We start from the raw sequence: 16,365 nt of genomic DNA, 5'->3' as shown, positions 1-16,365 counted from the left end.
AGCAAGATAAAATTGAACCTCGTATTTAAAAGAAGAATGTGGAAGAAAGTTTTAAAATGAATCAAAGTTAAGCTGCTTTCAGAAATAAACTATAGACTCAAATATACAAACATCATTCAAGAAAAATGAAAGTGAAAAAACAAGAACCAAACCTTGGAAATTCGGTGGCGAACACTGAAGAAAGCGTTGAATGATTCAGCCAGAAAGCACTGTGTGAGAGCCAAACAAAAGTCATGGGAAGACTTTGGTAGGAACATAGAAAATAAATATCAGGAAAGTGGCAAAATATTCTGGAGGCTACTGAAAAATCTTAGAAATGGAGGAAAGAGATGATAAAGGTGATATAAAAATTATAATGAAACAAGCAGTTTCAGCATGGAAACTCCCAACAGGAATACAGTCAAGAATACATATCCATATTTGAAGTAGAAAAAGTCATCAAAAACCTGAAATGTGGAAAGGAACTGGAGTAGATGAAATTTGAACAACAAAAATGCTCAAATATGGAGGTATAAAAGTTTCATAGTGGCTACATTACATAATTCAGAAGGCTTGGTCAGAGGGTCAAATTCCAGATGTAAAAAAAGGGAAATAAAATTGAATGCAACAAATACAGAGGTATTTCATTACTGTGTGTCCTTGGTATGATTTATGCAAGTATGCTTGAGAAATGGCTAAGAAAAATTGTGGAAGGGAAGCTTATTGAAGAACAAGCTGGATTCAGGCCAAACAGAGATTGTCATGATCAGATTTTCACATGAAGAGAAATAGTTGAGAAATCATGAGAATATAACAGGGATCTGTATTTAATTTTTTTAGATCTGAAAAAAGCATATGAAAACAGCAAGAGGAAAGCTATTGAAAATGCTACAATCGTATGTTGTAAATGAGACACTATATCAAGCAATCTTCTTCTTCTGCAGCTTTTCCCACTTAAGTAGGGTCACTGTTTGTGGTGAGTCTCCTCCACAACCTCCTATCTTAGGCTGTAGCCACATCCAAGTTCTTCATCCTCAAGTCCTCCTCCACCATCTCTTCTTTGGCTGCCCATGCTTCCTCCTCCTCCTGCACATCCATCTGCATGACCTTTCTTCCCACATGCTCTTCCTCCCTTCTCATCACATGACCAAACCATCTCAACCTTGCCTCCTGTATCTTTGCTCCTACGTTCGTAACTTTCACCATTCCCCTTACAAAGATAAGTCTTTGGACTACCTGGAGGTGTCGTGTAATAATAATAATAATAATAATAATAATAATAACAGTCAATTCTCAGACAATCCTTTCTGGTCACACCACACATCCACCTAAGCATTCTCATCTCCACTACCTCCATTCTGCCAATGTTATTTTTCCTCAGGGCCATAGCATACATCATAGCTAGTCTCACTACTGTCCTGGAGAATTTGCCTCTTAGATTGATCAGCACCCTCTTATCGCATAGCACTCCAGCCATCTCTCTCTCCAGTTCCTCCATCCTGCTTGTTTCCTGCTTCCCACTTCCTTCTCAGCCTCATCATCCTCTTTCATTGTTAAACCTAAGTATCTGAATTCACTGACCTTCCTGATGACATTTCCTTCCAGCTCCAGATCTGTCTTCTGGCTGCCATCCATTCTGCAACACATATATACTCTGTTTTACTTCTGCTCAGTCTCATACCTCTCTCTTCCAGTACTTTCCTCCAACTTTCCAGTTTAGCTTCCAATTCTTCTCTTGATTCTGCACACAGCATGATATCAACTGCATATAACATAGTGCAAGGCGCATCTTCCCTCACCTCCTCTGTCACCACCTCCATCACAATATTAAACAGGAACGGACTTAATGCTGACCCTTGATGCAAGCCAACTGTCACTAGAAAACTTTCTGTCTCCCCCAGGCAGATTTGAACTCTTGTCTTCACATTTCTGTACATCTCCTGCACCAACCTGACATATTTCTCCAGTACTTTCTTCTCCCTCAGACGCCTCCAGACTTCCTGCCTTGGCACTCTATCAAACGCTTTCTCCAGATCAATAAATACCAGATGTAGCTCCCTTTGTTTCTCTCGATATTTTTCCATCATTTGTCGTAACCCAAAGATAGCATCTGTCATCGATCGACCAGGCATGAAACCAATTTGCTCCTTTGCAATCTCCACCTCCTTCCTCAATCTTCCATCAAGAACCCTCTCTAGGATTTTCATTGTGTGGGACATCAACTTCATTCCTCTGTAATTCTTACAGTCTTGGGCATCACCTTGACTCTTGTAAATGGGGACAAGAGTACTTTCCCTCCATTCCTCTGGTATATTTTCCTGTTGACAAACTTTTATTAACAGGTCCCACAGCAGGTCAAATCCCTCTTCCCCTAGTGCCTTCCATGCCTCCACTGGGATCCTGTCAGGGCCCACCGATTTTACATTCTTCATCATCTTTATGGCTTCCTTCACTTCCACTCTATTAATGTTCTGCACCATCCCCTCATAAGGCTCTCCATCTTCTCTGTGAGTCCTTGCATTTTCTTCATTCAAAAGCCATTCAAAGTATATTCTTATATTCTCCATCTGTTTCTTATATGCACATCCCTCCTTAATACCCTTCCTCAAGTCTTTGTTCTGCCTCACATGTACGATGTCCTCTGATGCCTTATTTCTACATTTTGCGAATCAATAAAGCTTTCTCTGTCCTTCCTTTGTTTCTAATTGATCATAAAGGTCTTGATATGCCATGGCCTTCACCTGTGCAACAACTCTCTTGGCTTCTCGCTTTTCTCTCTGTCTTCTTCCACTCTTGACTTGTCCCACTTCTGCTTTGCCTTCCTCTTAGCCGTCACTGCTTCTTGTACATTATTATTCCACCACCAACCCTCCTTCTGTTCTCTAATCTTTCTGGATGTTTCACCAAGCACCCTCAATTGCACAGCTTAGAATTAATTTTGAATTATGTCTCCACCAGTCTTGTACACTTTCTAGTCCATCTGAAATCCTCTCTAACACCTTCTCCCTAAAACAGTTCCTCACACTCTCTTCTTTTAAGCGAAATCACTTAATTTTCTTCCTCCCATGGCTTCCAAAGGTTCTTATCTTCAACTTTATTTTAAAATCTGTGCATAGCAGCCAGTGTTGCTGCATCACTTGATCTATTGGGATTACCTTACAATTTGTAACTGCCTTAAGATGTTTTCTTCTAGTCAAAATGTAGTCAATCTATGAACTATTGTTGCCACTTCTAAATGTTATCTAATGCTCTTCCCTCTTACAGAAAAAGGAGTTCACAATTGCCAGATCAAATGCTACTGCAAAGTCCAAAATCCTCTCTCCTTCCTGGTTCATCATTTCCACTCCATGGCCACCATGCACCCTTTCACAGTCCCTATTCTGTCTCCCTAGGTGTCCGTTCAAGTCTCCTCTGACAATCACCATCTCATTTTCTTCCAGTTCCCTCATTTCTTCATCTAGCACATTCCAGAATTCATCTTTCTCTTCTGCTGTACAACCAACTTGTGGGACGTATACACATAAGATGACCAGTTGCTCTTCTCCAAGACCCAGTTTCATTAAAAACCAACAAAATAGAACTAAGGTCCTATTCCATTATTCCATGCACCATTATTCTGGCATTATGCCTGCTTTAAGCACTCTAATTTTTCCAAAGTAAGTGCCGGCCACACAAGACACTTGGTGAAGAGAATCAAGGAAAACCAGTGAGATTGTTTAGGCCGAACAGTAACCACCAGGTGGTGGATCACCTGTCTGGAACTGAGATCCAACTATGAGCTTTTTAACCACAACAACTTTAATATACACTATTGGAGATGGAATTACCATGGCTGCTGGCACCAGACTTGCCCTTCAATAGATCCTTGTTAAAGGATTTAGAGTGTACTCATTCCAATTACAAGGCCTCAATAGAGTCCCATATTGTTATTTTTCGTCACTACTTCCCCATGCCAGGAGTGGGTAATTTGCATGCCTGCTGCCTTCCTTGGATGTGGTAGCCATTTCTCAGGCTCCCTCTCCAGAATCGAACCCTAATTCCCCGTTACGACCATGGTAGGCACATAACCTTCCATCAAAAGTTGATAAGGCGGACACTTGAAAGATGCGTCGCCAGTCTATTTAGTAGGCTAGAATCTTGTTTGTTATCGGAATTAACCAGAGAAATCGCTCCACCAACTAAGAACGGCCACACACCACCACCACCCACTGAATCAAGAAAGAACTCTTAATCTGTCAATCCTTCCAGTGTCCAAGCCGGGTAAGTTTTCCCATGTTGATGATGTTGCATGTGAGACCCATTTGCTTAGCTTCCATGATTTATCTAGTTGATGCAAGTGTAAATAAATTGTTTCACCACTCATGTTAAACATTTGTGAGTTTTTGACAAGTTAATGTAGAATTATTTTCAAAAGTGGCATGTAATTCTTCATTATCAATAATGGAGGGTCTTACTGAACATGGTGCATCTCAAGTGATTCATCGTTAGAAACAAATTTTTTTTATCATTTCTGCATAGTACATTCTGCTACCACATCTTTTCCAAATGGCACACATATCTTACAGGATGCTTCTGAAGCCTTTGAACCAAGTTTAAATTTGTAAAGCAAACAAGCCCAAATTACGTTAGGTTCAAATGACATTTTAAAAGGGTTCAAAGTCACAGAAAAAGAGTACACCAAGTTAGAGTGCACCGATGGACTGATGTGTATCTGTGCCTTATGATGCACATAAAACAAGTCATTGCAGCGAACTCTACTGAAAACCGCACAAATTTTTTTTGTGCGGTTTTCAGTAGAGTTACCTAACATTTTGCCCTCTTTCCGCTCCCTTGGAACTCTAGCAGAGCTGAGACTTAAATTAAAGAGCCCAGTCAGAGGCATTGCCAGTTCCCTTGCATATATAGTCCCCTGAACTTCAAAAAGCATCCATCACCACTCTGATTCCTAGTGCCTTGTTTTTTTTCTTGGAGCAAAATCCTAGCTTTATAATATGATATCCATAATTTCTTCAAATAAAATGCATAACTTTGCATTTGACAACTGAACTTGTATCATTATCATTTGCTCATAGTACCAATTTATTCAGGTTCTCTTGCAGGAGGATAAGATCAGAATCATTTTGAATTACTCAAGCAAACAATAGATATCCCCTTCAACCCTTTTCCAATAAAAGGTTTAAAGGAGATTGAAGGGTTTCCATTAAAATACAAATTGAAATTGGCCAAGGGGAGCATTCTGGGGTACAGCACAGACCACCCTCAATCTCTCAAATTCCACCCCTTCCATATGCTATTTTTTGTTGATCAGCCACTTGCCAGCCTGGTTGGCCAAGTGGTTAGCATATTCGCTCTCCATCCAAAAGGCTGCGGGCTCGAATTCACCCATGGGCATGGATGTTTGTTTGTTTGTGAAAATACTAGTGGTGGTAGTCAGCGGTAGATGCCGTTGGTGTAGATGATGAAGTTAGTTGCGGCTGGTGGAGACAGATAGTTGTAGAGTAGGTACCCTCCCTCGATGAGTCTTTGGACTCCCTGGAGGTGTTATGTAATAATAATAATAATAATAATTATCCATTACATTAATTTATTTTCTATTTCAACCACTTGAGTTTAAACACAACCTTTCACATTATACCTAATCTGTCAAATACTTTAGCAAGGTTTGGTAATATCATAGTATACCCGTTATTCAACTCAGCCTTAACTTTATCATGATTATTATTAAGAATTTTTTTCAATTTTTTTTTTACTATTCATGTTTTATAACAGAAGTACAAAGTAAATGGTTATCTCAGTTCATACTAAACATTAAATTATGTGAGAAGCCTCTCCCTTCACCACCCAGCTGGCCATGAGGAAGAATACAATCATCTTAGACTTTGTAACTATGTCATTTCAATTTAAACAGAGCATTTCCCATCCATGTTTTGACTAATATAAATTCATGTTGTGGCATAGGGAGCTTTAAAAAAAAACATGACAGATGTGAATACAGTTACCTATAGCCTTGAATCATTGAATACAAAAGATAAGCTTGAAGTTTGGCAGCAATAAACTTTTTGTTCATCTTTAACAGAAAATTAAAAAAAAATTATCTCATTTAACTTAAATGCTCATACCTCTGTTGCAATATCCCATCCATCAGGATTGAGAGTTGGCAATATGTGAATATGTGTAGTATTGACAAGCTGTTGGATCTCCAAGTTATCCTTCCTGTATTCTGTGCACAGATAATCAGCCAAGGCAAGTAGCAATTCTCTACCTAAAACCTCATTACCATGCATATTGGCCACATATTTAAATTCTGGTTCAACTATAATAAACATAGTTGTAGATGAAGTTATTAATTACTAATATCATTAAAGTGATATTACTTCATGAGGAAAATGAAAATTAAATTTTAAGCATACAAAATACAAAAATCATTCAATTAGGAAATTTATGAAATTTTATAGTAGATGATATCTAGAAATTTATATGAAGGGGTACACAAAAATAACCAGAATTATTATTATTTTTTTATTTTATTAAAGTTTGTTATTGTTGTTATGTGCCATCCAGTTGTTTTCAACTCTTGGTGATCTGGTGAACAAAGGCTCTCTCCATTTCACTCAGCCCCATGTCCTTTCTTTAAGTAATTGTAGGTTCAAGTTGGTAAGTTCTTTTATGTTATCCATCCAAATCTTTTGCAGTCTTCCTCTTCTTCTCATTCCCTCAATATAACTGCCTTTTCCAATGATTCATTAGCTTGCATAGTATGACCAAAGTACATCAACTTCTGTTTAGTGATCATTGCCTCCAAGGAGCATTCTGTCTTTATATTCTCTAAAACCTTCTTATTCGTCATTCTTGCAGTCCGTGGGATTCTTAATAGTCTCCTCCACATCCGTAATTCAAATGAATCAATTCACCAATTAATAATCCATTAATAATCACAAATTAATAATCCAGCTTTTGCATCCATACATTACTACTGGAAATACAATTGTTTTGACAATTATAACTTTCATGGCCTTACTCACACCTCTATCTTTCATAAATTTTGCCAGGTTTAACATCGCTTTTTTTTTTTTAATGACTATCCTTCTTTTAATTTCATCTTCACATTTATCATCATTTCTGATTCTGGATCCCAGTAAATCATAACTTCAACGATTTATTTCTATTTTATCTCCCTCTATTATAAATTCATTTAAATTGCTAGAGGCCATCACTTCTGTTTTGCCGATGTTTAAATTAAGCCCAGGTTTGTTACTTTCCCCTCTTAACCAATAGAACCAACCACTCCAAACCTTAGGTTATATTACCTGCATATCTTAAATTATTTATTTTTTTGCAATCTTAATTCCAGCTGGATCTTTGTCTAAATCAAATTCTCATACTATATTCTATAAATATTAAAAAGGTAGGGCAACAGTATACAACCCTGCCGCACCCCTTTTTCCACTTGAACACTATCTGTTTCTGCAAAGACTGTTTTTACTGAAGCTTCTTGGTTGTCATACAGCTCTCTTATCAAGAGAATTAGATATTCAGGTATTCCCATTGATCTCATTACAATCCAGTCTAATAATATAATAAATTTAGTTTAATCCTTTATCCAAGTGTGAGCAAACAAAGTTTGCGCCTGAAAGTATCTTCAGGACTGGGGTAAGGTGGTACAACACCAGGGCAACTCCTTGCAAAGGTGGAGCAAGCTACCAACACTTCTATCTCATCTCAGTATCTCCTATAATGCAAAACACATCTCCTTGCAGATATGTCTAATGTTATGCATTAATGGAAGGGCCACTACCCAGACTAGTTTCGACCTTTATTGAGGTCTCTTCAGTGGGAGCCAGGCCCAAGTGGAGATACCAGGCACAAGCTTTAGCAGGTCATCTCTACCTGGTGTTGTACCACCTTACCCCAGTCCTGAAGATACTTTCAGGCGCAAACTTTGTTTGCTCACACTTGGATAAAGGATTAAACTAAATTTATTATACTCTAACCAAGTGAAAAATAAACTGTCTACAATCCAGTCTGTTGTGATCCATGCAATCAAAAGTTTTCTCATAATCAATAAACAGATGAATACTTCTGAAATTCTCTTGCTCTTTCCATAATCCATCTCATGTTTGCTATTTGGTCTCTAGTTCCTTTACCTCTCCTAAAGCCTGCCTGTTCTTATGGCATTTCTCTATTCACATATGGTTCAAACCTTGGTTGGATCACTTTCAGCATAACTTTACTTGGATGTGAAATTAAAGTGATGGTTCTATAATTCTCACAATCTCTGGGATTTGATTTTTTTTTGGAATTGGGATGAATACTGATGTTCTCCAATCTATAGGTCAGTATATTTTCTTCAAAACTTGTTGATAAATTTCAGTCAATACATTCATAACTTCATCCCCAGCTTCTATCAGTAATTACACAGGATGATTTAAATAAGCTGGCGAAATGGGCAAAAGGTTATGGATGTCAGTTCAATGTGGAAAAGTGTAAAGTTATGCATTTTGGGATTAAAAGATTACCAGCTGTGTACTACATCGATGGAACGGTACTCCAAGAGATTGGCGAGACTAGAGACTTAGGGGGTGTTGGTGGATAGGGAGATGAAGTTCAGGGGACACATTGCTAAGGTGTCCAAGATTGCACACAGGATTACTTGGTTATTGAGGAACACAAAGAGATTATTATTCTCCTTTATAAAATGTTGATACTTCCACATTTGGATTACTGTGCTCAGGTCTGGTCACCTGGATTCCTTGGAGATGAGGTTGTGGAAAGGGTTCAGAGGAGAGTGACTAAGTTGGTGAGTGATGTAAAAAATGCTTCCTACATTGGTAGATTGAGAGCTTGTGGATTGCAGAGGTTGGTTGATAGGCAGAGAAGAGGGGATATGATAGAAACATTTAAATTACTAAAAGGTTTCTATAAGATTGATGCACAGGAAATGTTTCAGCTAAGTGATAGTGATGGAAGAACAAGAGGTCATCCCTGGAAATTAAGGAAAGGTGTGGTTAACAAGGGTGCGAGAACAAGGTTTTTTGCCTGGAGGGTGGTGAATGAGTGGAATGCATTGCCTGCCTCAGTTGTGAGTTCTTCGTCTGTAAATGAATTCAAGAAGAGATATGATGGATATTTTTTTGATAGTTTGGGTCTCCCGCAATGAGTCTACTGACTCCATGGAGATACCCGTAATAATAATACAAGGATTCGCAAGTGACAGAATAAAAGGCGTTGGCGAAAAGATCGCAACATCGGTTCCAGAAATTCTCATCGGTGATCCAGAGGTCGTCGGTAGTTATCCGTTAGAGATCGGGAACATGACTTCAGAAGAAATCATGTCAGTGATCTAAAAGAAAGACTACGGGAGCCAATCCGCCGGACAAAGCTGATAGTTGATGATGAATTGACGAGTTTTCGACAGGAGCTGTTAACCAGAGGGAAGAAATTGCTCTGTTAGTCTAACGTGCATGCAAGCATGCCACAAGCCGATAATCTTCGTGTGCGGCGAGTACAGCGTCCCAAGAAGCGTCAGCAAATCTATTGCCAGCGTAAAGAGAGAAAGAAAACCTGACACAGAACAGAACTCCAGTGTGAAGCCAGATCCATAGATGGTAGTCGCCACCAAAGTGAGTGTATCTGTTTTTTCCAATTTTTCTTTGAGTTTTAGGAGAACTTTTATTAGTGGACTGTAAAGTGGAGGCTGACCTAAATAGGCATTATTAACAGTGGAAGATAAGAAAGTAAATAATTGTCAGGAATTTGTATGTGTAATAAGTCAGAGTGTAACTGTTTGCCAATTGAAAAAAAATGTGCCTATAGAATATTCCCAGCATAGAAAGGAAGGAGCAATTGCATGTAAAAGATATTGTCTATGTGTTCGATGAATAAGAGTTAACAATTAAGTGATAAGTACCATTGCTCAGTATAAATGATTTATGTTAAAGAAATTTATGTTAAATGTTTAAGAAAATTAGTTAAATATGTGATATGATTTGTGTGAGTAAAATACAGGAACTTAACTAATTCATTTATGCAGATTTTAATTGAGATGTTTTTTTTTATTTTACTTCAAATGCAGTGTAAATTTGTTTTATGTGAATTAAATTTTGTTGTTTAAATAAATGTCGCCCGATTCTTAATTATTTGATGCACTGTTCTGAAAAAAATATTAGAGCCCATTAGCGGGAATCCAGGAGAAAGAATAGTAAAGGCTAGATAGTAGACCACGACTGCAGATACTAATTAAGTTAGAGATATTCTGATGGTAAATAGAAAACTACTGGATGCATGTTACACTTCTTGTTAATAGAAAACAAACATCAGTGGCGCAGCTTTTAAACAAATTAATTTTCTGGTGTTCGAAGAATAAGAAGGCAAGTGCGGAAGGCAGTTAAGCGTAAGGAGATTTTAAAGATATACCAAAGAGTGATAAGAAAGAATAGTTAGAAGTACAAAACAAAAGTTGCATTAAACATATAAATATACACGAGATTAAAGAGAGATAAGGAAAGCGAATTAATATATAAGAAAAAGGAGAGAGATATATAAAAGATATATACTGTAATAAGAACCATATATAGCGTAAAGAGATCCATAAAGAGAAATTAAAGAGATATATAAATAATAAATATAATAGACCACCCCCCCCCTGTTTACAATGGCACAGCCGGTAGGATAAATAATAATTAAAATACACCCCCCCCCGTTTACAGTATGTGTCCTCCCTCGATGAGTCTCAGACTCCCTAGAGGTCTCTCTTAATAATAATAATAATAATGACCTACTCTTAATAAACCCGTGCTGTTCATTGCAAAGTATAGACCCAACTTTGTATGCAAGCTGTTGTCATCTTTTCCAAAATCTTCACCATTACTCCAGAGATTCTGATAGTTCTACAGTTATACACAACAGTATTTGCAGTGTGTTTATTACATGTACCATTCCTTGTGTATTAGTGGATGACATATAATTTAATATCAGAGATTTTTCCTTTGTAGTTTTTGATGACATGGTGCTGCTTCAAGAGATTTTTGAAGTTTATCACTATCATACAGTATCATTTGTTCATTGCAAATAAATACACACCATATACGAGGGGATATCCAAAAATAACTAGAATCTGAACTTGGCACATGCACATTTTCTATGGATGCTGCTGCTGCTGCTAGGCATTGTGAGTGTACAGTTTTCTGTGCCAGTCTGGAAAGTGGCATCATCCTGTGTGAACTGGTTCATTATTCTGGCTTCTTTTTTGTTAGTGCTTACAAACAAGTATTGCAATTTTGTGATGGCTGACCACAAGGAACAGAGAGTGTGCATGAAATTTTGTTTTCTTTTGTCGTGCACTATCACACAGTGGTAGTGCACAACAAAAACAGCCAGAAATGTGGAGTAGCAGAGATTGGTTACTGCACTACAACAGTGCCCCAGCCCACACAGCCTTGTCTGTCCAACAATTCTTGATGAAAAACAACATGGTAGTTGTTCCCCACCCTCCCTGCTCACCTGATCTCTCTCCATGTGACTTTTTTTACTCCATGGATAAAGAAAACCATGAAAGGACAGCGATTCATTGATGTGAACGAAGTGAAAGAAAAGTCACTGGAGGCCATAAACAGTGTTCCAGTTGAACAGTTCCAGAGCTGTTTTCAGCATTGAAAAAATTATTGGGACAAGTGTTGACTTACAATACTTTGAATGAGACTAGAATATGGTATTATAAACTTTAATACAGATTCAAGTGAAGAGGAGATAGAAGAATTTTACAGCAGCTTGAAACAAGTAGTATGCAGTATTGATAAAACAGATTTTCTCTTGATATTAGGTGATTGGAATGCAAAAGTAAGTGAAAAAGAAGAACGAAACATCACTGGAAAATTTGGTTTAGGACTAAAGAATGAAGCAGGAGAAAGGATGTTGGAGTTTTGCATTGAAAACACTTGCTTTATTGCAAACACTTGCTTCCAACAACAAAAAGAAGATTGTACACATGGACTTCACCTAATAGAGAATAGAGATATCAGATAGATTATACTGTTGCCAGCAGAAGGTGGAAGAGTGCTATCCAAGCAGCAAAAAACTACCTAGTGTAGACTATAAGACAGATCATGAATTATTGATAGCTGAAGTTAAATTGAAATTGAGGTGTGCAGTAGGCAATGGAGTGGATTTCTGGGTTCCATTGCCTACCACACAACTGCAGCAAAACTGTTATCATCCCATACATTGAAGGCACATTTGAAAAGATGTGCCTTCAATGTATGGGATGGTAACAGTATGAGAGTGCTCAATAAATATCAGCTATGCACCACATTTAAACCTTATGTCAAATTGGCAACTCTCATCCATTCACCTAAGGAAACTTTCTTCTTTATCACATCCAGGAGTTTAAGAAATCCCCTGTTTTTGTGACTGGGCTTACTGTGAACAGATAGGAAGAACTGTTGACATCTGCTGAACATAAAAAACACATCCACTGTTTTGGATGTGTTTTTTATGGAAAGTCAGGTCTAGCAGACTATGCCTTGGATATCACTTCACATAGGATCAACTGGAAGAAAATAGAAGTCATAAGTCAGAGAGAGAGAGAGAGATTGTCTTTGAAATCTTGCCTTATCTAGCTGTCACATTTAACTCCTCATCTGTTTTTAGTGAACAAAATATTTGGGCTCTAGGGAGATCGCTATGTAATAATAATAATAATAATGATTTTGTCACAGAACTCACTACTTTAGACAAGTGGTCAATTAAAGAGTCACATTGCTATACAGGAGTTCAGTTTTCAATCTCTCTCTCTCTCTCTCTCTCTCTCTCTCACTCACACACACACACACACACACACACACACACACACACACACACACACACAGAGAGAGAGAGAGAGAGAGAGAGAGAAGCACATTAAAAACTTAATATAAGTTTTTAGTCAGCTAGTAATTTTTTTTTGTTTAAATTTATCATTAGATAAATGCAAGAAATATTTTTGCTAATCTAAATTTTGTGAACACAGATAATCAAAAATCATTATTTAGATTTGCCATTTTTGGAACTATGATGTTAATACTGCAGTCAGACTACATGGGATGTCATCACATATTTTAAGGTAATGTGCAAAAAGGCTGGCAGTGCCCTTGACTTAGTTGTTCAACAAGAATCTGGCAAAACAGGAATAATTCCAGAAGGCTAGAAAAAAGGAAAAATAGTACCACTGCATAAGGATCAATTCGAATCAACTAGGTCAGTGTTGTACATTTGGTGTAGTGGACAAAATGTTAGACTAGCTGGTTAGGGACAGAATACAAACTGGATTGATTAGAATGAAAATCATTCAAGAGAGAGTTTGAGTTTGTTAAGGAGAAGTCTTGCATTAGCAACCTGTACATTTCAAAATACAGGTGACTAGCATTTGAACTAATGCTAGTCATTCGATAAATGTGCTCAATAAATATCAGCTATGCACCGTATTTAAATCTTTTGTCAAATTGGGAAACTCTCATCCATTCACCTAAGGAAATTCTCTTCTTTATCATGTCCAGGAGTTTATGAAGTCCTCTGTTCTTGTGACTGGGCTTACTATGAATAGACATAGTAAGACACAGGGGACAAACATAGGGGATGGGAATAGTTTTGTTGTGATCTGTGTGTCTGATGTGAGAGGAATGGGAGGGAAGGGACATGCAATATTTTTTTTATTTTACAGAGGTTGTAGCCATTGGCTAAAAAAGTGTTGCAAAGATTACCAAGAGAGAGAGAGAGAGCATAGAGAAGTGAGATTAAGACCATCTCTAAGTATAACTAAGACTTAGTGGACAGGGAACTGAATTTTGGGGTGGGGCTAATCACAAAAGTTGTACATGTTACTCAGAAAATTTCTGCTATAATGCAAAGAACCCTGACAAGTATAGAGAAGGAAGTGATAGTTCCATGCGTAAGGCACTAAGGCTTCTCACTGCCTTGTTCACACCTCCTTATACAGCTTCCAGGGATGACCTTTGTTCTCCCCTGATCTCTAACCATTTTATGAAAGACCTCTTCAACATTAATCCTATAACAACTCCTTACCAACTTGTATATCGCTATCATATCACCCCTCTTCTTTAATACCTCATTTAATTTACCTCATTTATAATAACATCCTCTGATGAGATGATCAAATCCAAGACCCTCAATCCTAGTGAGCTCTCTGTTACATACAGAGAGCCTGGGGTAATTGTCTCTCAAAAACTCGAGAAACTCATTTTCTTTACTTCCACTTATTATCTCATCATCCCAGTCTATATTGCCATAATTAAAATTGTCCATAATGATCACCCTTTTCTTATTTGCTTGGCTAATTTGATTATACATTCCAGGGTCACTACCATCCACATTACCAGGTCTATAACAACATCCGACTAAGTATTTCATTCTATTCACCTCTATCTCACACCATACTGCCTCAAAATCACTGACACTCTTCCCCCTTTGCATCTCTACCTTGTATGGACATAACTGTTTCTCTATCTTGTATGGACATAATTGTTATGTTATTATTATTATTATTATTACCCCAAGACCTCCATGAGGTCTTGGGGTAATAATAATAATAATAACATAACAACTCATGCCTGGATCTACAGCAAGTTTCACTGATACCATTTATTAGATGTGACATCTCCATACTTAGTTCGAGCCATTTCATTTTCTCTTTACCTATCCCAGAACTTTCTTTAAATCCAACTGTTCTCCCTACATCCCAGGTCATCCCAGGCATGGGATGGCCTGAGATGTAGGGAGGAAGTGACACATTCACTTCCTCTCTGGACATCCCACTGTGTTCCCCTGTCCACCCTGAGCCTCCCTGTTTGTCTTGCACACTTGTTCTCTCATTCACTATACTCATGCTATTCACTTCTTCATTCATAACCACCACTTCAGTCTCTCCTTTCCTACTCTCCCTCTCTTTCACACCACTTCTTACTTAATCAGATTCACTCACTGCACTCTACCTTCCAGCAGCAGTCTCTCCAAATGACTCATATCAAAACTGTTCAAATGCAGTCCATCACTCTTATACAGTTCAATTTGTTCTTCACACTCACTGTATGCATTAACAAATGCACTCCTTTCTCCTAACACATATCTGATAACATATCATTCACAATCTTTGTTCTCTGCCTCATTTCATCATTGTCATACCTGGGCAACGCACTGACTGTATGAGCTATTATGTTTGTATACAAATGCTAGAAGTGGAAGAAACAAGGCAAATGAAATGGTTTGCATTAACTATAGCATAGCTATGGTTTGTGCATAGCAATGTTGAGTGCTAGGTTTTCTAGATATTCAATGTAGAAATTAATGAGAGGTAGGAAGAAGGTGGGAGGGGGGGGAAACCCAATGTTGTTCCATCTAGTCATTTGTATATTTTTTCTTTCCACAAAAAATAACCAGAGTGTATAATGAATTTGAATAATTCAAATATAGAAGGAGGGAAATGTAGCTTAATAAAGTCAAGAGTTTCTGTTAGTAGCACATTGGTAAATAGAAAACTAACATCAAAGCAATCATGATGTCTGAATTTTTTAGGTTAAGATTTTTTATTCAACGTTTTGAAATGAATACAATTTTTAATGAGGGAGGGAGGGCGAAATGCAGATGGGGAGGAATGAATTGAGATTTTGCTGTTTAGCAAGCTGGTGTGCGTTGGGGAGGGGGGGACAGTGTCTATGCTATCAACTATAAAACGAAAGGGAATATGGGATTTTGGGCCAAGTATATCTGAGGGGGGGGGGGTTAAGATAGAAAGGTTTTAATTTTTAGTAACTTCTCTGGGCCAAGACGTAACTTTTTTAAAATAATTTATACATTTTTGGTTATAACAATTTTATATTATGTTTTTTTCTCAGTAATAACTCAATAAATTATTTATGTATGCCTTTGGCTATATATTTATATTGTGAAGTGCTAGTTGAATAATCGCCAACAGTAAGCCTTTCAACAGTAAGCATTATTTATATATATATGTAATGATCACTAATAAACTAGCAGTTGATTAGTGATCATTATATATTCTGGCAGCCAGGATGACCAGCAGATTTACTACATTTTACTACATTACCTACCTCTGGACATGTGACAGAGGCTCTACCAATCGACCAACCTGCCATCAGGAGCCTAGAAAAATAATTTATTGGAGTGGCACCTAAATGCACAGAGTCAGAAAAACTAAATCTTCATGGTAGAATGGTGAGAATGTGTGTAACAAGGTCAGGTGTGATATGCAAACATGATAAAGATATGAATGGCACTGAGCATGGTTATGTATCTAGTGAACGGTTGGAAATTTACACTTTGAATTCGGACCTTTTGAATGTATCTTGGGAAGGAAAATAGAAAGTTGTCCAACAAGGC

General features: G+C 37.6%; 1 protein-coding gene across 1 annotated transcript in view; it reads right to left on the bottom strand.

Annotated features, from left to right (window-relative positions):
• LOC150110484 (carboxypeptidase N catalytic chain-like) overlaps nucleotides 1-16,365 on the bottom strand; it is a 157,557-nt gene that overhangs the window by 99,724 nt on the left and 41,468 nt on the right. The window contains exon 3 of the mRNA XM_090399553.1: nucleotides 6,099-6,292. Coding sequence (XP_090255679.1) covers nucleotides 6,099-6,292 — 194 coding nt within the window. The remainder of the gene's footprint in view (nucleotides 1-6,098; nucleotides 6,293-16,365) is intronic.

Source organism: Typopeltis vanoorti, chromosome 1 (genome assembly GCF_054136105.1).
Source record: "Typopeltis vanoorti isolate ZY-2024b chromosome 1, IOZ_Tvanoo_1.0, whole genome shotgun sequence".
Classification (NCBI taxonomy): Eukaryota; Metazoa; Arthropoda; class Arachnida; order Uropygi; family Thelyphonidae; genus Typopeltis; species Typopeltis vanoorti.
This window is presented reverse-complemented; position numbering and strand designations above follow the sequence as displayed.